This window comes from Xyrauchen texanus, chromosome 3 (assembly GCF_025860055.1).
Source record: "Xyrauchen texanus isolate HMW12.3.18 chromosome 3, RBS_HiC_50CHRs, whole genome shotgun sequence".
In the NCBI taxonomy this organism is placed as follows: domain Eukaryota; kingdom Metazoa; phylum Chordata; class Actinopteri; order Cypriniformes; family Catostomidae; genus Xyrauchen; species Xyrauchen texanus.
Genome location: NC_068278.1, coordinates 45,570,234 through 45,593,100, shown reverse-complemented (window position 1 = coordinate 45,593,100; position 22,867 = coordinate 45,570,234). Strand labels below are relative to the sequence as shown.

Here is a 22,867-nt window from a genome sequence, read left to right as displayed (position 1 = left end):
TTGTATTGTGTTGCAGTTAATACCAGAGTATCTGCCGAGTTACTTGCCAACTAACAAGTATTATTTATTCGCCAAATGCCCTTTTTACTTGCATTTGGTGTTTGGCAAGTGTTAATTTTGGGCCCTGGCTAGAAAAGAATGTTTTTTGCTGTATCTGTTTATCTCAGTTTGAGTTGAGGAGTGAACTGCTGCAAGCTCCTGGGCGTGTCACTACCAACACCTCTGTGCGCCAGCAATTGCTCTGTGATGGGCCCTGTTCCATTTCCTGTCTGAATCCAGGGCACAACTGTCAGGCTGTTGGCAGAATGTTTAATGGCAGCAGATTTCAATGCTCCTATAACCAGTTCAGCCATATTCAACTTCCCCCAATCCCAGAATTCCTTAGTGCTTGATTTACATTTCTTTCCTTTTTTTATCCATTCCATCCAAATTTATTAGTTCACAAAATGCCTGTCCCAGACTTCCACAGATACAGTCATGATTTACAGTATATTGTCACTGCATTCCAAAATATTTTCCATGTGTTTGATGTTTTCTAGAGATCACAGCGCAAACAGAATCTTGTGAGGTCCGACAGGACTGGAAGCCTTCTTTCCTTAGCAACGAGGAATTCACCCAGTTAATGTTGGAGGTAAAGGAAACTTGTAATCATTATAGCCGCCTCCTCCACTTTCTGTATTTCCCTAACCCTCTGGGAATACTGTGCAGATCAGCTGTATACTGTGCTGCCAACGCATCATGTATTTTACTAGGGAATGAGATACCTTACAGCATTGCTTCAGGTTAAAGTTGTGATTGTAGGTAAGTGAAACACACATTACAAATAAAGGAAACTCGTTCAAGTTTAACGTTAATCCTGTAGCAGAAATACAGAATGTGGATATACTGTGTGATGACTTGAACTGTACAATGCCTATAGCCAGCTGAATAAGGAGGTCAAGCTTTTATAGGGACTCTTTGAATTCGCCCCAAAATGTCCAGCATTAAGGACATTTTCACAAATGATTACTTCCTTTTAAAAACAAACTCTGGCTTCCCTCATCCCCCAGTCTAAGAAACTGACAAGTCTACTGTAGCCAATCAGGTATAGAGTAGTAACTGCAGAGTGTTATCACAAATTCCCTGCTCACACCAGTGCCCTAACATCAAATTTCTGATCAACCAAAATAGGGTTTTCATTGGCTAATTCTTAAATTATTATGTCATACCCTCAATCCTGAATGTGCTGTTACAGCCTTGACACATGCAATGGACCTTTTTTCGAAATGGACCAGTGGTATAAATATGTGAGAAAAAAATAAGTTTTTACTGTATTTACCCTACTGAAATAATGGATAAATTACATACTTTGTTCATGCACCTCTATCTGCAACACCTTTTTTAGAATTTACTTAATTACAGGAAAAATACTAATATAGGACAGTTTCTATGTCAGTTCTACTGCTATTTTAATGAACTTTTTTGTGTTTGGTTATGGCAGGCATTGGATGGTTTCCTAATAGCTCTTACCACAGATGGAAACATCATATATGTATCTGACAGTGTGTCCTCTCTCATTGGCCATCTGCCGGTAAGTGAAGGGGGTGGGGTGAAAATTCCAGACACTCTTTGGTTAATTACGTAACTCAGAGAAACTCAGTCCAATGCATGAAAGTGAGCATCTACAATAAAGATTTCTGTAAGCTTGATTATCTATTTTCTAAAAAAAAATATGAATTTATTACCTCTGAAAATGTTGTGTGATATGATTGTTTGCCAAACTCATCTTATTAGGAATGTAATTGTCATGTTTTTCTAAACTTAGTTAAGGCAGCCCACACACAGCAGATTTTCTGTAGGCTGTGGACAACAACCCTTAGGAAACACTTCAGAACATTTTAGGCCTTTTATATGTTGTATTTGGGCAGGATCTGAAAATCATTTTCTTGATTCTTTGAAATATAATTGAAGTGGAAGGTCATTGCCAGTGAAGTGGCTCCACTTACTACAGAAAAAAAACACATTTGAATTGGAGTGTAAAAAGACACACCTGTGTATCTTATTTCACTAACCTGAATCAATGTATTGCAATGCCGCAAAAGCAAAACGTAAGATCACATGCTGCCAGACTAATGATCCTGTTCCTGCTGCTGTTATGTGTGGGTCACAAACGTGATTGGATAATATCAAAGTCCCTTTTAAGACAAGTCAGTCCACTCGGCAGACATATTGTGATTGCTCCGGGCAGCTATTATCTATGTATACAGGCTGCATAAAAGTACAGCTGCTGTCTATTTAAATGGGGAAAGAACTAAATCTCCAAAATGGTTGGTCAAGATTATGATCAAATAACATATTTCAAATCAGCAGTAAGATCTGACATCACTGGTATCAAAAATTGTGTTTCTTCACGCTCAACTCACACTAAAAACGCTATTTTTCAGACTGGTCCAGCTAATGCGCATGCACGTTCCCAAGTTAAAAGACAGGCGATGTCTGTATCTAAAAGGTGATTGGCTCTTTTACCTGAAAGGCAAGACTTCATTTTCTACATCCACCTTATTGGGTGTTCCAATTTCTGGAAAGTGCTCCGTCTCGGGCTAAATAGTCTCTGATAATACTCATGGTCCTTTGCATCGGAGTGGTGGTGGCGTAGTGGTTAATGCACAGGGCTGTTAATCAGAAGGTCAGAGGTTCTAACCCCACGGCCACCACCATTGTGTCCTTGAGCAAGACACTTAACTCCAGGTTGTTCCGGGGGTATTGTCCCTGTAATAATTGCACTGTATGTCGCTTTGGATAAAAGCTTCTGCCAAATGCATAAATGTAAAATGTAAATGCAATGTCAATGTCTTTCCTCCGTAATTTTTGGCCTTATTAAGCACAGCAGAGCAGAGAGGAGGGCTTAGCAGACCCTTGTTATTGAGGAATAGAACAGAGTGCACTCGAGGAGCACAGAAGGTCATGTGCGGGACTATTATGGATTCATCTGCTCAGATTGTGCTAATGCTCTCATGATTTTGTTTAGATGATGCTTGGAAATTTAACTCAGTACCTGTAATATCAAAACCACATTACTGATTCTTTTAAGGTGATTTACTTGGATAGTATAGGACTGAGGTTGTATGGGTAACATCTTTAAAAAAGCAGTAGTGTCATTAAATTAGGTTGAAAGTGCATAGCATTGTGGGAATTGAAGTGTGCACCACAGATGGAGAAGAGCAGAGAGTGATGTTGCTATGGATACTGTTGTGTCTCAGTCAGATATGGTGGACCAGAACATTTTGAACTTCCTGCCAGAGCGAGAGCATGGAGAGGTGTATAAATTGCTGTCATCACACATGCTCTTGACGGAGTCTTCTGCTGTTGACCTCCTCAACTCCAGTGAGTGTATACACACACACACACACACACACACACACACACACACACACACACACACACACACACACACACACACACACACACACACACACACACACACACACACACACACACACACATTAACAAACACATAGACTAGCACAGGGGTTTTCAAACTGAGGTCCTAAAGTTTTGACAGAGCAGAATCCCTGTGATTGGCCCCCTTCAATATGCTGCGAGTCAGTCGTTGCACTCTGATTGGTTTATTTGAGAGTGCCATGTACATTGCTCTCTTATTAGCTGGCTGCAGTGTGCTTCTATGATTAGACTCCAGGCTAATTATAGAGGCTCTGTGTGTCCAGTGTAACACAGTAACACAGATTATCTATTACAACACACTGATAATCCCACATGCAGCTCTAACCCTGACCCCAATCCCTGAAACAGAGAGAAAGAGAAATAAAGAGAGATAGATTAAAATGGCAAAGAGTCACTGTTGACTTCTTGATCTTGTTTGATAATCAGAAACACCTCTGTTTTTACTGGTCACATTCACTTGCACGCATGCACTCACACTTACACACACTCCTGTATGGTCTGTCAGGTCATTGTATTCTATTTTAAAGAACATTAACCTCTTGTGTGTGTGTTTGTCTGACAAACTGAATTGCTCCGTTATCACTCTAATGCCTCTCTTCTTCCACCCATGCCCCCTTTTTCATCCCTTTCTTCCCCTACCTCTGTCTCTCTCTCGCTAATCACTGTCTGTCAGATGAGACGCACATCGAATTCTGCTGTCATTTAGCGAGGGGGAACATTGACCCAAAAGAACCACCCACTTACGAATATGTTAAATTCGTTGGAGATTTCAAGTTTCATAACAATGGTGGGTTTTTACATCACTCTGAGCCTCATGCAACACCAACAGAGACATTAATGACTGATGAAAAGTTATATTTGTGCCTATTACTTAATTCTGGAGACAAATTAAACAGCACAATATCCCTTTAATTTAGCTGTGTTGGTATGTTTGAGAGCATGTTGAGTGAGCTTTTGTTTTTATGTTTGCCTTTCTGTGTGAGGAAAGACTTTTATGTGTGGGATACATTTGAATAGGTTCAAATTATTGGACCAGGTCCTCATTAGCAAGTGGAATGCTATTGTAAGGTCACATCTTGAATGACAATAACATGAAAACGAGAATTGAATCGGATAGGAAATATACACCATTTGATCAATGTTAGTCCTCCTTGAACTTTCATGACTTGACAATATTTCCCATTTAGACTGCAGTCCTTTCAGAAGTGACAGCATTCACGTTATATAACTGCCTTGTGCGCTTTGTTGCTTTTAAAATTTGGTTGTTACATTATAAAAATATTAAAGGGATAGTCCACCCAAAAATGAAAACTCTCTCATCATTTACTCACCCCAACACCATCCCAGATCTGGATGACCTACTTTCTTCTGCTGAACACAAAGATTTTTAGAAGAATATTTCAGCTCTGTGGGTCCTAATGGAAGGATACCAAAATATTGAAACTCCAAAAGGACATAAAGGCAGCATAAAAGTAATCCATACGACTCCACAAGTGTAGGTGATGGTGTATGATAGGTGTGGGAGAGAACCATCTCCTCTTTCACATTTTTCTTCTTTTGTTTTTACTGGGCAGGGAGGAGAATTTGTCATAAAAAAAGCACTTAAAAATTGATCACCCATTCTTATCATAATGCTTCAGAAGACATGCTACATTTATGTGTATTTTGGAGCTTCAGCATTTTGGTACCCATTCACTTGCATTGTGAGGACCTACAGAGCTGAAATATTCTTCTAAAAATCTTCGTTTGTGTTCAGCAGAAGAAAAAAATTACACTTCTGGGATTGCATGAGGGGGAGTAAATTATGAGAGAATTAAAGTTTTTGGGTGAACTATTCCAACACATTTTCATTAAACGTCATTTTATTAAGCAGATTTATTAAGTGCCTTGCTAGAAGATGGTCCCTGACATCTCTATGGGTGCTGCTTGGTGACATACACAGTAGCTAGGCATCATAGATTTTTATTAGGAAGTAAATAAATAAGATACTTTATTTGATCACTTGAGGAATATTATGCTACAATAATCTTGTTTCACATGTTAAAGGAATTAAGCCTTCTCAAGAAGTACAGACAGTTTAGTTCCATTGCTCTAGCACGTCTGGATGGCTGTATTGACCAATCAGCATCAAGTAATGGAACTATTAATTTAATAATACATAACAGCAAATGAGATGTACACAAAATTGTTGAAATTAAATTAAAAAAAAATTGACACTGTATATTTACTTAAAATTTTTGAAAACAAAAAAATGGCAAAATTTTGGTTGATAATGTCAACAAATAAAAAAGTCAATTAGTGTCTGATAATTGCTTCAATCTCTAGTGTCAATTAGCTCTGAAATCTGGTCACTTTGACACTTTGTTTTTTTTTTATACAGCACATGATGTTCATACTTATAACATGGTTTTGTCAGAAAACCCAATCAAGCTCTGTTTTTCTGTTTATGCTGCAGTGACTCTGTCCTCATGTAACGGTTATGAGCTGGCATTTCCGCGCACACTACAATCCTCATTGGAGGAGCAGGTCTCTCTTGTAGCCACAGTGAGACTTGTGACCCCCCAATTCCTGAAGGTAGGAGAGCACACACACACACACACACACACACACACACACACACACACACACATACACACATTAAATCTGTCTTTCCTTTAGCATGATGGTGAATTCGTTTTTTCCTACATTGTGGGGACCAAGTATCCCCCCAAGAAGAGTAAAACCTGATATCACATGCAATGTGGGGAATAGTTAACAGTTTATGTCCCAATGCAGAAACGTTTATTTAAGGGTTAGATTTAGGGGGTAGTGGATAGAAAATATCTATGTAGCTTAGTATAAAAATAATAGAAGTCAATGGGAAGTTACCAACATTTTAGGAAAACAAATGTGTGTGTGTGTGTGTGTGTGTGTGTGTATAGGATCTGTGTAATGTTGAGGACATTTGTGATGAATTCACATCAAGACACAGTCTGGAATGGAAATTTCTCTTCTTAGATCACAGGTGAGTCAAATGCTGCTGTGACTCCATTATGCATACAACTCTTCTCATGTTGTCTGCATAGTCTTTTGTACTTATAGGGATAATTCACCCCTTCTTTTTTTTTGGTTCATTTGAATCATGTCTACTTCTAATGATGTCATTCGTCTGATTCATTCATCAGTTGCTGACCCATTTAAATCTGCTAATTCAGATTTTCCATTGTGCCAAGGCCAGCTGCGTGTGGGCGATGTGATCAGACGTGTGTGTCTGTGTCTCTCTGTGTGTGTGTGTGTGTGTGTGTGTGTGTGTGTGTGTGTGTGTGTGTGTGTGTGTGTGTGTGTGTGTGTGTGTTTGTTTCAGTTCTCAAACACATATTTTAATGTGATCTCTTTATTCTGTTGTGGTTATTCATAAATTCCAGGATAGAGATCATCTACTCAAAAATGAGTTTCTGACTCCCGGAGTGTTACATAACCGTGTGTGTGTGTGTGTGTGTTGTGTTGGATGTCCTGACCCCTACAAGGCTATAATAGGATGTTCAAGCTCTCTTGTCAAACTTTCTCTTTTAAGACATAGTTCACCAAAAAGTAAATATTCTGTTATCATTTACTCACCCTCATGTTGTTCCAAACTTGTATGATTTCTTGCTCTGGAAATCAAAACATGATGTTACCTTCAGTCACCATTCACTTTAATTTTTTTTTTCCATACTAAGAAAGTGAATAGTGACTGAAGCAAACATGTTGCCTAACATCTTGCTTTTTGTTCCACTGAGAAAGTCATGGGTTTCGAGTAAATGATGACAGAATTTTCATTTTTGGCTGAACTATCCTGTAAAGGAATTAATGGAAAGGACGAGGTAAGAACCGGCTTAACAATATAAATAATATTTAATTAAATAAAAAGACAAACACATACTGGTTTCGGAAGCTGCCCGTAAATCTCTCTCTCTGTCGCACTGCGGTCTCCGTTCGGCCTTTATCCCTCTTGGAGGCTTAATTAGCCTGATTAGGGGCTGGGTGTAGCATCACGACCCGGCCCCACTCTCCGCCCTGCCACATTCCTCCCTTGTTCTCTCAGGCCGGGGAGCCCCCGGAATGACGTACATCCCCCTCCACTCTTTCCCTGGGGGGAGGTGTGCCTTCTGCCCCGTCTGCCAGCAAGTCAACCCTGTCTACTTGGATGAAGGAGGGGACAAGGGGAGGGAAAAAATAAAACAAAAATGCGGTACATACACGCCGTAATGGTCATGTACCAAATGAAAACACTAATATTTATAAAGAGAAAGAAAACCCAAAGTGGAGCTGCAGTGGGAGAGAAAGAGAGAAAAAAACACTTACTCGCCGGTTCTCCAATACATTTACATTTACATTTATGCATTTGGCAGACGCTTTTATCCAAAGCGACTTACAGTGCACTTATTACAGGGACAATCCCCCTGGAGCAACCTGGAGTTAAGTGTCTTGCTCAAGGACACAATGGTGGTGGCCATGGGGTTAGAACCTGTGACCTTCTGATTAACAGCCCTGTGCTTTAGCCACTACGCCACCACCACCACACGAGGACCAAGCAATACGCCATAGCTTGGTCCTCGGCCACTCCTCCACCCTCTAATGGATAACATCCGTGCCTCCCTGGGCAGATCGGAGGAAGTTCTCCGGCCCCTGGTGGATGGAATGCCCCGCCGCGTTCTCGGGGAACAGTTGGGGTCTCCCCCACGTACAAGGACATTTTTAAGAAAAATACTGCGTGGAAAGGTGTATCTGAGATCGCGGGGATTTTATGAACCCAGACAGACCGGCATTTGCATTTTCGCCGCAGATAAACAGCCGCTATGGCAAAGAGCACGACTTGTTTCTCATTCATCTTTGATATAAAGCATTTTATGTACTGATTCCATTTATATTTAGTCTTTTTCCTCCAAAATGTTTGTTTTTAGTGGCAAGAAAAGCGATTCGCTGTCAACAGCAATGGAATGACATCCGTGAATGTCATTTATAAACGTTACTAGGCAACCAGTAGTGGGAACGCCCACTAGCAACTTCACCGCCAGCCACTGGCGACCTGCAGCGACAAAGTCGCTGGCAGTGTGTACGCAGCTTAATGGAAAGGAGTCGTCGAGAACCGGCGTAAGAATATAAAGAAATATTTAATTAAATTACAAGACAAACACATACAGGTGCCGGGCAGCTGTCTGTAAATCTCTCTCTCTCTCTGTCACACTGCTGTCTCCAATCAGCCTTTATCCCTCTCGGAGGCTTAATTAGCCTAATTAATTAGCCCTCCACCCTGCCACATATCCCTTTTTGCTTATATGCCTCTTTCTTTTTACATGCTTACACAAACACATACTGTACTTGACTCAAGGTGGCTATGGACACCCAGCTCTCTATTACCTCAGTGGTTCCTATAGCAATAAGTGTCCGTAGGCTCATCTAAGCCACCCTGTTACATTTCTTGAGCGACTAAGTGAGGAAGTGCACGGTCATTTTTATGGGTGGCAGCAGTTTAAAGGATGAGCTACATTAAGCCTGTGTGTGCATTTGCAGGGCATCTCCTATTATTGGATACCTGCCGTTTGAGGTTTTGGGAACATCAGGTTACGATTACTACCATGTGGATGACCTGGAGCTGATCGCTCAGTGTCATAAACAATGTAAGTGTTATCTCTAAATCTCTCTACCTCTTTCACTCTTTCTCTTTTAAATCTAGGTCAGTGTACCGGACAGTACTGTCTTGAAATTCTTGTGTTGTTTGTGTGAATTACAGCAGTGCTAAAAATGCCCTCATCAGGAAAGATAAAAAACTCCCAAGCTCGCAAGTTACAAGCTCTTTGATGTTATTATATACTGTAGAGACTACTGATCTATCTTGTTTGTGTGTGCATTGCAGTGATGCAGTTTGGGAAAGGAAAATCCTGTTACTATCGGTTCCTGACTAAAGGACAGCAGTGGATCTGGCTGCAGACACATTATTACATTACATACCACCAGTGGAACTCCAAACCAGAATTTATCGTCTGTACACACAGTGTGGTCAGGTAAAAACACACACACAGTTATGCATACACATGGAACCAAACAAAATTTGGCAATGTCAATTTCATATGCATATAAACCGAAAACACTCTTAAAAACCATCTACCATCTTAAAATATGTAATGAATATTTGTAGCTTAAAGAAATAAATGCATATATATATTCAAATACCAGCTCATAAGTACTTCAAACTTAAAATCTGAAAAAGTTGCTTATTGGCATTAATAGGTATATTGGGTAATTAGAATCAGTGCTTTTAGTCCTCTGTGTCCATCTATTGTTTAGTTTATGTTACTGCAATATCAAGGTTTGTTCATGTACCTTAAGTTTCCATCTCAGGATCAGTCGTTGTCTTTTCAAAAGCAAAGAACAGCTTGAAAGGATTAAAAGTAAAAACAAAAAGCTAAACTTGTACCTACCTCTCTTTCTCTGTTAAGTTATGCTAAAATCCGAGCGGAGAGAAGGAGAGAGGTTGGATTGGAGGAAAGCTCGTCAGAAATAGCCTCATCCTCAATCAAGGTGTTACACACAAAAACAAACCAAATCACACACACCAGTTTCATATTAAATTTATGAGCCATTTGTATTGAATGCTAATGACTAGTTAGTCATGTTTATGTCCAGTTTCTGAAGTTTTCTGTGTGTGCTTGTGTTTGTTTGTGTATGTGTGTGTGTGTGTAGGTGCAGGAGGTGTATTTGGACATGTGTCCACCTTTAGATACTCCGCGGGACAGAATCAGCAGCACGCAATCAGTGTCCTCACAAAGCTCTAGAAAATCATCACACACAGCAATGTCTGACTCTGAATGTGAGTACACACGTGTGCACACACGCCTCTGCCAACACTTCAGCACTTCTTATGATGTGAACATATAAATCAGAAGCTATTATGATAGAAACCCTGCCTGTGTTTCCATAGCGAACTCATCAGTGAGGTACACAGAAGTGTGCACGTCATCACGGCAATCTGCTTCCATTGGTCCAGAGAAAAGTTCCAGCAGAATGCCACACAGCAGATCAAAGGTACGGAATGCGCACACACAGTCACATCATCATTTATAAGGACATTGATATGGAGAGGAAATTAATTACTTTGCGGTCTTTATAGGTGACGTGTGTAATTAATTCAATGTAAAAATAGTTTTTCCTTTTACAGCTTTACACACTCGCAAAATCGTCTTGACCTAAGCAATGCATAATAAATCAACATTTATGTATGATGTAGGATGTAAACAGAGAACACAGGTGTGTGCAAATGGAATTCAATAGGTTAGGTCGTGTCAATCAGACAAACAGATGGATAAAGTTTTTGGTTTTACAAAAACATTTGTCTCAAGATTATTATTTTTTATATTTTTCTGCTTTAGTGTGTCAATAGCAGATTTAAAATGTAAGGTGATCAGTATTTCTAAACACTCAATACAAAATCCACAAATAATTAAGTGTCCACAAATATCCAAGTGAGTTATGGAGGACTCAGACATGAGATTTGTGTGTGTGTGTGTGTGTGTGTGTGTGTGTGTGTCTTAAAGCTTTGTCTCTTTGTTTTTGTTGTAGAACCTGATTCAGAGGCAGAGCTCCTCTGAGCCCACGCCAGTCTCCCCCTCCTGCAGTCAACATTCCACCACCATGGTCAGTAACCCCCACTAACACCCCCCCGCCCCATAATCTAAGATTGCTTGGCTGCTTTTGATGAATACTATAGTGCCTGACAGTTCTCAATGTACTGTGTTTGTTGGTTTCAGACACAAGCTCTGTACGGATACCAGGAGCCTCAGTTAGGCGTCATGCATCAACTGAAGGAACAGCTGGAAGAGCGAACACGCATACTACAGGCAGACATCAAAACACAACAACAAGAGCTGCACGACATTAAAGAGAAACTACAGCTCGCAAACATACAGGTACACACACATATAGTATATGATGCTGTTTTATCTTTATTTGTTTAAATGTGGATCAGATAGAATGCAGATAATATGCAATATACATTATTTTTTTAAAAGAAAGGAAGAAATGTCAACTCTCCCAAAAAGTATCTGGACAATGAAGCCACACTTAAAAATCAAAGTACACTTTCAAACATACTATTTGATAAAAAGGGTGAGGTATTGATTCATAAAACAACAGATATCCTGTTCAAATTAAGACATGTCCACAGTTAATATGATGAACTTCACATATAAACCAAAGATGAACTGAATGTATACATCAACTAAAAATCACAATGTAGATTGTAAATGGCTAAGAAAAATTATGTTTGTTTTGAGAAATGGTACCAGATGCCATTTGATTTGATTTGATGCTTCCTATCAAACCTTACTTCCTTTGATACATATCCTAATACATTTTTAATATTAAAAGTTGTATTTATTAACATTAGTGCATTATGAACTAAAACTTAACAATAGTATATACATTCACTGAGCACTTTATTAAGAACACTATTGTCCTAATAAAGTGGTCTTCTGCTGTTGTAGCCCATTTGCCTCAAGGTTTGACATGTTGTGCATTCTGAGATGTTCTTCTGCTCACTACAATTGTACAGAGAGGTTATCTGAGTTACTGTAGCCTTTCTGTCAGTCTGAACCAGTCTGGCCATTCTCTGTTGACCTCTTTCATCAACATCCACAGAACTGCCTCTCACTGGATGTATTTTTAGTTTTTGGCACCATTCTGAGTAAACTCTAGAAACTGTTTTGTGTGAAAATCTAGGAGATCAGCAGTTACAGTAATACACAAATCAGTCCGCCTGGCACCAGCTATTATGCAACGGTCGAAATCACTTTTTTCACCATTCTAATGGTTGATGTGAACATTAACTGAAGCTCCTTACCCATGTCTGCATGATTTTATACACTACACTGATGCCAATGATTGGCTGATTAGATAATCGGATAAATAATTTTGTTATACACAAACTTATTTATCCGACATGCAGTCCTTTATTAGACATGCAGTCCTAATAAAGTGCTTAGAGAGTGTAAATTAACAGTAATAAAGATAAATAAATGTTTCAGAAATATATTGTTTGTTGTTAATTAATGATACCTGATGCATTTACTAATGTTAACAAATACAACCTTATTGTAAACTGTTACGTTTTTTTTTTTTTGTTGCCGTTATTACATTTTGAATTAAATCAATGGATTCCTATGAAGAAAGTTCACACCAGCTGACAAAGCTAGTTTTTTTTTACAGTGAGTGCATTGATTTGTTTTCTTTGCCCATTGATGAAATTCCCTGACTAATAAAATATGAGCATTGAAACATATGTCAGGAGCCGTGGCAGTTACTAAAACTAGCACAACTGGTGGCACTTAAGAACAGAAAGCTGTTATGACCACCAACATTATAAGCAGAAGAAATCCTAAACCAGCAGTGAGGATGTGGAGTTAATTTGCATCAAATGCTTTAAAAACTGAAGGAAAAAAAGATCATATGGGTTCTTTTAACATTTAAATAGTATTGCAGCATCACTGCCTTGCATCCCTTTAGAAAAAAACTCTCAAATCTTATGTGAATTGTCTTCATAATTTATTTAATATTGCTGCATTTTTTGCTTTTAATCTTATGAGAGATATTTTACACTGATCAGCCACAACATTGAAACCACCTGCCTAATATTGTGTAGGTCCCCCTTGTGCTGCCAAAACAGCGTCAACCTGCATCTCAGAATAGTTATTATATTTTTTGTTTTTGGCACCATTCGGAGTAAATTCTAGAGACTGTTGTGTGTGAAAACCCCAGGAGATCAGCAGTTACAAAAATACTTAAACCAGCCCATCTGGCACCAACAACCATCCATGCAATTATCTAATCAGCCAATCATGTGGCAGCACCACAGTGCATTAAAATCATGCAGATACGTGTCAGGAGCTTCAGTTAATGTTCACATCAACTATCAGAATGGGGGGTGATCTCAATGATTTGGACAGTTGCATGAGTATTTCTGTTACTGCTGATCGAGCCCCAGGCTGAATGCCGGCCTTCTCTGCTAGTACAAAACGGAAATAAACCAGTGCTCGCACATACACAGTTTAAGGCCTGCAGACTCAGAATATCCTGGAAAAAAGAGGGCAGAAGGTACATTCTTGACCTAAGACTTAAACACAATAAAACTTCTACTTTGATCAGTGATCCATTCATTAATTACAACTCACAAGTTTATTCATTCCTCAAGATCTGGGCCAAACTTTATAGATTGGCTCACCAGTGAACTTGCTTGCTTGTCTTTCGCATTGCAGTTTCGTGGTTGTTTAGCCCATTGTACAAAGGTGCCTGTGTTTGTTTACTATTGTTCTTCTCATTGGTAATGGGCAGAGGGCAGACCAGCTAAAAGTTCCTTTGCTCCACCTACCGGGGTAAAATTGCTTGTCAATTAGCGCCACCTATTGTAAAGGCAAGAATGTGTCAACGGCGATCATTCGCCTCGCTTGTAATGTGAAAGGGCCATTCGTCAATGATTCGTTCCACATAATCATGTTGCATTTGGTTTGAAAGAGATTTTACTATTCATTATCTTTGGAAAAATGTTACCAAGAATACCAAGTATTTTCTAAAGGAACCTACTGTATTATGCAGATGTACACTGTCTGGCCAAAAAAAAAAAAAAAGTATCCGTTTGGATTTAAATAGGCAGATACTTAAGATTGGATCATTTCTGCAGTGATTAACATGTTTCAGATGACAACAATTCTTTTAACCATAACGGCTATGTTTAATAGTGAAAGTAAGAGCATTTCCTCATGGATAATGCGATGAGAACTTATAGAATTGGGACTAAACAGCTGTGTGGCCACAAGAAACCACTTGTTAGTGAGGCTAATCAGAAAAAAAACAACTTCAATTTGCAAGGGAGCATAAAGATTGAACTGTGTAATGGAAAAAGATCATGTGGTCTAAATAGTCCAGATTTACCTGATTCCAAAGCGATGGGCGCATCAGGGTAATCCATAGTGCCCACTGTACAAGCCTCTGGAAGCAGTGTTATGATCTGGGGTTGCTTCAGTGGGTCAGGTCTAGTCTCCGCAACATTATGCGGCAATAAAAATGAAGTCAGCTGACTACCTGAATGACCAGGTTATCCCATCAATTGATCTTTTCTTCCCTGACAGCACGGGCATATTCCAGGATGACAATGCCAAGATTCATTGGGCTCAAATTGTGAAAGAGTGGTTCAGGGAGCATGAGGAATGTTGCGTAAGGATGTCAAAGCAATGCCACGACAAATTCATGCTGTATTCAAAGCTAAAAGCAGTCCAACTAAATATTAGCATATGCAACTTTTTTATTGGCCAGGCAGTGTAAACTACATATATTTTTACAACTAAAAACCATCACAGTAGTCAGGCTTGTTCTGAACAGTGTGTTCGGATCTGTGTGTTTGCAGATGTTACTCCAGCAACCAATACAGGGAGAGTTCACCAGTTCCAGTCCACAGCAGCAGGGTCCAGTCAGGCCGACCCAACCCAGCACACATCCTAAACCCCAACACTGTGTCTCACATTCATCACACACACTGCTCCGAGAACAGCCCAGTAGCTCATCTGCTCAGGTAAACACACTGTACAACACATTGTACACACATATAATAGCTCACAGGCTCTTCCACAGAGTGATGGTTGTGTGTTTGTTTGTTTGTTTGTTTGTTTGTTTGTTTGTTTGTTTGTTTGTGTGTGTGTGTGTGTGTGTTTAGGGCCAGCAGAGACTGGTTCAGAGTGGACACATGCAGGGTGTCAGTGTTCCAATGCAGACACACACCAGTATCACCACACCCTTCTACAGCAACCCAATGATGTTCTCTCCCAACCACGGACAACGTAGCCAACAAGACACACACTGCCAAAGAAACACACACACCGACTACAGCCAGGATGGACAGCTACGGTAATAGCACACCTTTACACACAGAGGAACCTTAACATAACACACAACACTGGCAAAAGTACATTGAGTGCATTTTTGGTCCTATATAATTTTCAAGTTCCCTCTTGATTCTAGTGAGCCACAATACAGAGTCATTTATATATGGAATCTATGTAATTTATCTCAGAGATAATATCTCTGGTTGGAATAACCTAAATCTATGACTTATTTGGTATCATTTACCATTGCTGAACTACTTTTGTAACAAAAGTGGAACTCTGACTGGCTGGTATATCAGTTATGTAATGAAAGCTGTTTTCTGATTCGTAGGATGCTGCTAAACCAGCCAATGCAGACGCTTGTACCAGATAGCAGTGGGGGAGCTCAGTCTTCCCAGTGCAGCTCAACTCTTCAACAAACCAAGTGAGTATGTGCATGTTTATATACATACTGCACGTGTGTGTGTGTGTGTGCGATGGCCCTGTACAGCTTCAAAATGTAAATTTCTAAACTCAAAATTAATGTAAACTCAGATTGGATGTTATTGTTTTATATTATGTGTATGTGTGTGTTACAGATATCCTATGGAGCAGCAGATGATGGCTCCCTCATTCCCTGTGCAGCAGATGAATTGTAACGCTGTGCTTGTCCCCTCCCCCGTCTTCACTTCACCAATCATGTTCCCCCATAACAGTTTCATCACCCATCAGGCCACGGCCACCTACACGGCTCACCCGTCGGCTGCCCCACACAGTTTACCACTACAGCAGCCTCAGCAGTTCTTTCAGGTAAAAAAAGACAAAAAAAGCATTGCCTAATAATTTCATATTAGGTTCTCTACAAATGTTTACCCTTGATCCAATGTTGATCGATTCTGGATTATTTAAAATGAGAGAGTGCGTTTAGTACATGCGAGTGTAGTTATTTGTAGTCATTTGCATAAAACATGGCAAATGAATCTCCATATAAGGGCTTTCTGCACAATCTCTTCTGTTCTGCCATTTGTCACTCTTTGTAAACGTATCTCTCGCCAGAGAGCAAACACAGCTAGATGTTTGGGTAAAGCCAAGTGTGCCATTCTTATAACCAGTTGAAACAAACATATGTGATTGGCTGCATTTTTATGCAGAAACAATAAATCATCATTTTGTTACTCTTACATTAGACTTATTGTTGGGCTGTATGGTTTCTAACTTCTAAAAATAATAAAAACAAATGTAAAACACATTCCAAGTTTCAAAGGACAACTTTTATTTTTTATTTTTTTGCACACATGTGGTTTCAAGTGGTACTAAATTTATACTAAATTTGAAATAAACATAAATGCAATACTGATTTCTGTGTGAAAGCGTTCGCACATTAATTTTATGCACAAATACGTGTATACTCAATGTTAGTAAACAAGACCCTTTGTGATTTATGAATCATTGGTTCTTATTACTCGGCAGAACAAGGAACTAATTTCATCTTGAGTCATGTTGTATAGGGTTGGGAACCGAGAACCGGTTCTTATTCAGAACTGGTTAAATTTTTTTAATACTGGAACCAAATCATGTTCATGACTTTCGGTTACATTAACGGTTCTTGAACGTACATTCTTCTGCCGATGCGATAGAACACTGCACTACCATTCAGCGGCACTGCAACAGCACTACTAAATCAGCAACCCGAAACACATACCGTGACCAGTGCAATCTGATTCCTGAACAAATCACTCTTATGAGTCAGTTCTTTTTAGTGAATTATTTACTAAACGCAAGTCATTCATTTTGTCATGTCTGACTTAAAATGTACCAAGAATTGTTACTTTGTAATGTGTACTTGTAAGACTTCAGTCAGAGAAATTATGGGGTGGTTGTTATGACCATGTGTAGTTAAAGAAACAAGTTTTGTTGTAATTAGTGGTATTTTGTAAAAAAAATATCTTAATTAGTCTGTCATTGTGTAAACATATTTAGCAAAAATCTGTTTTTACATATATATATACATACATATATATATATATATATATATATATATATATATATATATATATATATATATATATATATATATATATATATATATATATATATATATATATATATACATTTGAAGTGATCTCATCATCCCTTTGTAACAGGCTGCAGAGGGCAGTTAATCCAAAATTAAAGGGATGGTTCTCCCAAAAATGAAAAGTCTCATCATTTACTGAATATCTCAGCTCTGTAGGTCCTTACAATGCAAGTGATTGGTGGCCAGAACTTTGAAGCTCAAAAAAGCACATAAAGGCAGCATGAAATGAATCGATAAGACTCCAATGGTAAAATCTTCAGACCTTTTATACAATAAATGCTCAATAAAACTCCTCCCTCAATAAATTCTCCTTCCTACCCAGTATGTGGCGATATGCATGAATAATGCTAATGCGAAGTGAAAGTGGATATTTACAGTAAAAAAGGACTTGAATATTGATCTGTTTCTTACCCACACCTATTGTATCGCTTCTGAAGATATAGATTTAATTACTGGAGTCATGTGGATTACTTTTATGCTGCCTTTATATACTTTTTGGACCTTCATTCACTTGCATTGTATAGACCTACAGAGCTGAAATATTCTTCTAAAAACATTTGTTTGAGAATTTTAATTTTTTGGTGAACTATCCCTTTAATTGCATTTGTTATTTTAAAATATTTCTTCCTCAAAAGTACAAATAAAATAGATAATGGAACAGTTAATGTTAACGTTAAGGAACTATAATAATCCAGAGGAACTGGAATCGTAAAATTAATTATGATTCCCATTAATATGAATGATTGACAGTTAATCTTCAAATACTAATGTCATACATTATTTATCGTCTTAGCACATTACACAAAAGCATACTGATAACCACATCACTCTGTCTCTTGCACTTTCTCCATATCTCAAAGATGCAGCCGCAGGGTCTGATCCACAGCGGTCCCACTCAGGCCATATTTCACACCCCTAATGTTCCACAACAAAGCACTGTGGGATACATACAGCCACAACAACAGCAGCAGCAGCAGCAGCAGCACCAGCAGCACCATCACTCCCAGTCCAGCAGCCTATCAGACTATAGAAACATGCTTCCACGATAGCCCCACTCCCAGGGGGAAGCCATGAGATTGCCAGGATAGCATGTTGAGTGGTTAACTCTTTAGCTTGATGGGAAGGGACTCTTTTGACTCAGGGGAAGGCTCGCTCCTGAGCCAAACAAAATCGAGAAAGCCAAAGTCTCTCAAAGTTCCCATGACAGCACACAATGGTGAGAATGCCACAAGCCCCAAGGCTCCGCCTAGCCCAGACTGCTTGTGGAAGATGCTGCGGTGTGTGGGATAAGCTCACAGTGGCATGACCCATCTGGTACTCATTGAGCGAGGGGTCACAGAGAAGCCCTGGACAGTCAAGCAGATGTGCCGATTCAAATATAAAAGACAGAATGCTACAGATGATTTTTAAATAGTGGATTGGAAAACTTGAGCTGCAGTTTTTTGGCACTGTAATATTACAGCTGGTTTGTTTTGTCTGGACATTTCTTACACTAACTCAGCAAAATCAATCAATCAAGAAATGCCTTGAAAGAGCATAAATGGATGCAGAGTTCAGTAACAGAACGGTTGCGAGTGCTGAACACATACAAAAATGGCCTCACCTCACATGAGATGAAATACAGTATACACAATGCATCATCATAACAATGAACATGCATGAACATTTCATACATCAAGGATGGTTCATCTGCAGGGCTCTCACTCCACAGGTTCTCTCTATGTGTGGTTGTTTAAGAGGAAAGGAGCTGGACACAATTCAGCTAAGACCCAAATATATTTTGAAAACAGAAAGCCATCAGATTCTGTCCCCTCCCAGATAGATATAATTATAAAACTTGAATCAAGTTGTATATTACAAATATTTAAGATCAATCTGAAAGTTCATACCAGGATAAAAAAAAACCTTTGCTACTATTGAGTTTGAATCATCCCTGTTACTCTTTATTTCTGGACCTTCTGTATCATTAAGAACAAACATTTAGTTAGTAAATAGTAGAGTTTCTATATTTATGCTGGTGTCTAGACATTACTCTTCATCGTTTTCAGGTGAAGCATGTTGACTTAGCTGATTAAAAAGTTCTCCTTTGTTAGTTTCGGTTGTTTCAGACATACAATTGTTATCCAACTGGTCCCATGTCCAGACAGTAAATCTGCATTGATTTGATGTCAATTTCAGGACAGCATAGGTATTTATTGTGTCTCAATTCATATGTGGAAATTTCTTCTTCAGTATTACACAGGGAAGAGGCTTTGTCTTATTTATGCTTTATAGCAGAGGGTGTGTGAGACATTATTATTGTTTAATGGGATAATTCACACAAAAATTTAAATCCTCTCATTTTTTACTCACCCTCATGCCATCTAAGATGTGCATGACTTTCTTTCTTGAGCAAAACACAAACACAGATTTTTAGAAAAATATTTCAGCTCTGTTGGTCTGTTCAATGCAAGTGAATGGTGATCAAGCCTTTGAAGCTCCAAAAATGGAGATGCATACGCAGAGCACTAGATGGAGCTACAGGAAGTGTAATCAAGCTTGAAATCATGATCGCCAAGGAGACTGCTGTCAAGATTTGTAGTGAAAAAGGAGTTACATTTGGGTCTGTCTCACCCAAAACCGACTGGATCACTTCAGAAGACATTGATTAAATGACTGGAGTCTGATGGATTACTTTTATGCTGACGTAATCTGCTTTTTGGAGCTTCAAAGGCCTGATCAGTATTAACATGCATTGTATGGACCAACAGAGCTGAGATAGTCTTTGTTTCATCGTTTGTGTTTTGCGGAAAAAAAACAAAGTCATACACATCTTAGATAGCATGAGGGTAAGTAAATTATGAGAGAATTTTCATCTTTGGGTGAACTATCCCTTTAAGGTGGTGTGATACTAAGTGCCACAGTGATTGCATGTATGTGTCCTGTTCGGGAGAAATTAATGACTGAAGACAATCATAATGTGATGACTTTAAAGAGAGCTGCAGAAATGGAAATGTTCTCACACTTGGGCTCAGTGTTTCACAAAAAAAAAAAAAAAGTCAAATTTAATCAAAACATATTATGCACTTATTGTCTCGTCATTTTTTATTACGTTACTTTATTATCAGGAGTTGATGTGGAAATCTACGTGTCAGGCTTGTCAAGGGTCAAAGTATTTACTCCCTTATTTTTGAGGATTCAAAATCAAGTTTATTGCAGTGTTGTGATGCTCTCAGACACATCCACATCCAGAAAAAAAAGAAAAAACAAATTCTGACAATCCAGAATCACAGAATTATTTTCTTCTTTGTGGGAACTTTAAGCTGCTCTTTCTTCTGTCCTGTCACGCCTTGCGCATTTAAAGACTGGTGCTGATTATTTTATTTTTGTAAAACAAAGACAACTCTGTTAAAGTCTAAAATCAATCTATTGACAGCTTCCATTATGTGCCCTTCTGCATGTTGTGCAATACGATTCTAAAAACAAGAATGTTTGTAATTTATTCTTCTCAAAGAGATTTTTTTTGTTTCTTGTCAGCAAGAGACACTTCATATTAGTAAAAGCCAATGTGCTGTTTAAATGAAAATGGAAAGTATTTTTGTATGAAAACATCTTCAACATTCCTTTGGTGATGTACAGCAATGTGTAAATTCCCAGACACTCTCAGGTGTGACATTTTTACCCAGATGTTAAAGCTAGCAAATGTTACTCGCATGTATCTAAACTCTGTGGTTATTTTGAACAAATTACACTGGAAGGAAGCACTCCAGGCCATATTTTTTTCATTTACAAACCATACGAGTATAACATTTCCCATTTAATATGGATAAGAACCCATTGATGTCCCACTATCATTTATGATGTCCTTAGCAGAGTTTAAAGCCCCCTTGACTTCCTACTAATCCACATCTCAGTGTTTTGTGCTGCCTCCCTGGAGTGACGCTAGGAATGATGAGGAAGATGTTTGGTGTGGTTTGAGTGTGTTTGTGTTTCAGATGCTGGTATTTTTTTAATAACCGAAGAAGCTCCAGCAATTGTATGTTAACATGGCTTAATCAATGACGGGTCTAAGTGAACTGCAACTGTTTAGCCACAAACACACCCTTAGTGATAAAGGCCCACGTGCCTGGGTGTTCTGCAACAGTGCCTCCGTTTTTTTTTTCTTCTTTCGTGAGATTATCTTCAGGTTTTGCAAATGCGCTCTTTGTGATTTCAAGATGTGAGAGAAAAGTTGAAGTAAAATTTGACTACATTTTTGGTCAGGCTTTCAAACATTCATTAAAAATGGATTTGTTTCCCTCGAACACAACTAGCTGCTTCCTACTTAGTTTAACAGCCTTTTGTGGTATTTTTATGTGATATTTTCCCAGTCAGGCTATATAACATGTAAAGGTTTTATGGTTTTGCAGACGTTCATGTGTTTGCTGTGTTGTTTGCACATGTGGATGTTATTGTCTTTGCGTTTATTGATTGGGCTGTGAGTAGAGATGAAAGCCGTTCTGTCTACTCTCTCTCTCTCTTTCTCTTTGTCCAGTGAGACTCTGCTCTGGTTGTGGAGACTGCTTTTTATTCTTTTCCCTTTCTTTCTGTCTTATGATTTTTCTGATTCCTCTCTCTGGCCTTGATTTCTCCCACAAAGTGTCTGTTCTTATGAGGATGTAGGCCTAAAAGTTGTGTGTGTGTGTGTGTGTGTGTGTGTGTGTGCGTGCGTGCGTGCGTGCGTGCGTGCGTGCGTGTGCGTGTGCAAAAACAGGTGAAAACCCTCTCGTCTTGGGTGGCGAGGGCATCAATGCATTTAATGTTCTACCAGGTGAGGGGAAGCGATGGAAAATGATACCTGGTATAAACAGCCATCTCTGCTGATACTCTGCAGATAACATATAGAAGATATTGTAATATAAGACGAAAAAGCAAAATGTTTAGAAAAATATAGTTGTTTATTTTATAAGATGTCAAATAGATTGAAATACATTTATATACATTGTATGATTTGAAAGTAAAAACAGAGGTATTTTGTAACAGATTAATTATTGAAGTGTCTTACCTGAGGGGGAGGTAAAGGCTTTTTGTTCTTCAGTTCAGCGAGTTGGTGTTGCACAGACAATGATGTATGGCTTGTTTTCCCCCTTTTCTTCTGTGTACATATACCATTACAACAAGCTTTAACATATTGTTATTGTTTTAAAAGAAATTATTAATAAAAAAAGTTTACATTCAGCCTGGATATCTTTTTTTATCAAAGCTAAAGTTGATCTAATCCGTTCTGGAAAAGGCTGTATGAATAAATGTTTTTAATGACCCCATAAAATCAAAATTTGTATGGCTTTTCATGTCTGTTAGCTTTGTGGCCAAATGCACATATAATGCTTTATGATGCACTCAGAAACTTTTATCTTTGTGTCATCTTGGACTTACACTGACACCTAGTGGCTTGGATGCAGCATCATTTAAATTAAATCGTTTTCAGTTGCAGATGCCATTGTGGAAATGTTGTATTCACAGA

The 22,867-nt window shown here is 38.7% G+C and overlaps 1 protein-coding gene across 2 annotated transcripts in view; it reads left to right on the top strand.

Annotated features, from left to right (window-relative positions):
- The window catches only part of npas2 (neuronal PAS domain protein 2), a 93,257-nt gene extending 71,176 nt beyond the window's left edge, over positions 1-22,081 (top strand). For both annotated transcript variants that reach the window (XM_052106009.1, XM_052106015.1), the window contains exons 5-22: positions 540-631; positions 1,481-1,570; positions 3,240-3,363; positions 4,115-4,228; positions 5,897-6,015; positions 6,363-6,445; positions 8,974-9,080; positions 9,317-9,464; positions 9,900-9,981; positions 10,144-10,270; positions 10,382-10,485; positions 11,020-11,094; positions 11,208-11,366; positions 14,855-15,019; positions 15,161-15,351; positions 15,661-15,753; positions 15,908-16,118; positions 18,246-22,081. In XM_052106009.1, coding sequence (XP_051961969.1) covers positions 540-631; positions 1,481-1,570; positions 3,240-3,363; positions 4,115-4,228; positions 5,897-6,015; positions 6,363-6,445; positions 8,974-9,080; positions 9,317-9,464; positions 9,900-9,981; positions 10,144-10,270; positions 10,382-10,485; positions 11,020-11,094; positions 11,208-11,366; positions 14,855-15,019; positions 15,161-15,351; positions 15,661-15,753; positions 15,908-16,118; positions 18,246-18,434 — 2,273 coding nt within the window. In that variant the 3' untranslated portion in view covers positions 18,435-22,081. The remainder of the gene's footprint in view (positions 1-539; positions 632-1,480; positions 1,571-3,239; positions 3,364-4,114; positions 4,229-5,896; positions 6,016-6,362; positions 6,446-8,973; positions 9,081-9,316; positions 9,465-9,899; positions 9,982-10,143; positions 10,271-10,381; positions 10,486-11,019; positions 11,095-11,207; positions 11,367-14,854; positions 15,020-15,160; positions 15,352-15,660; positions 15,754-15,907; positions 16,119-18,245) is intronic.
- Positions 22,082-22,867: the final 786 nt, after the last annotated feature.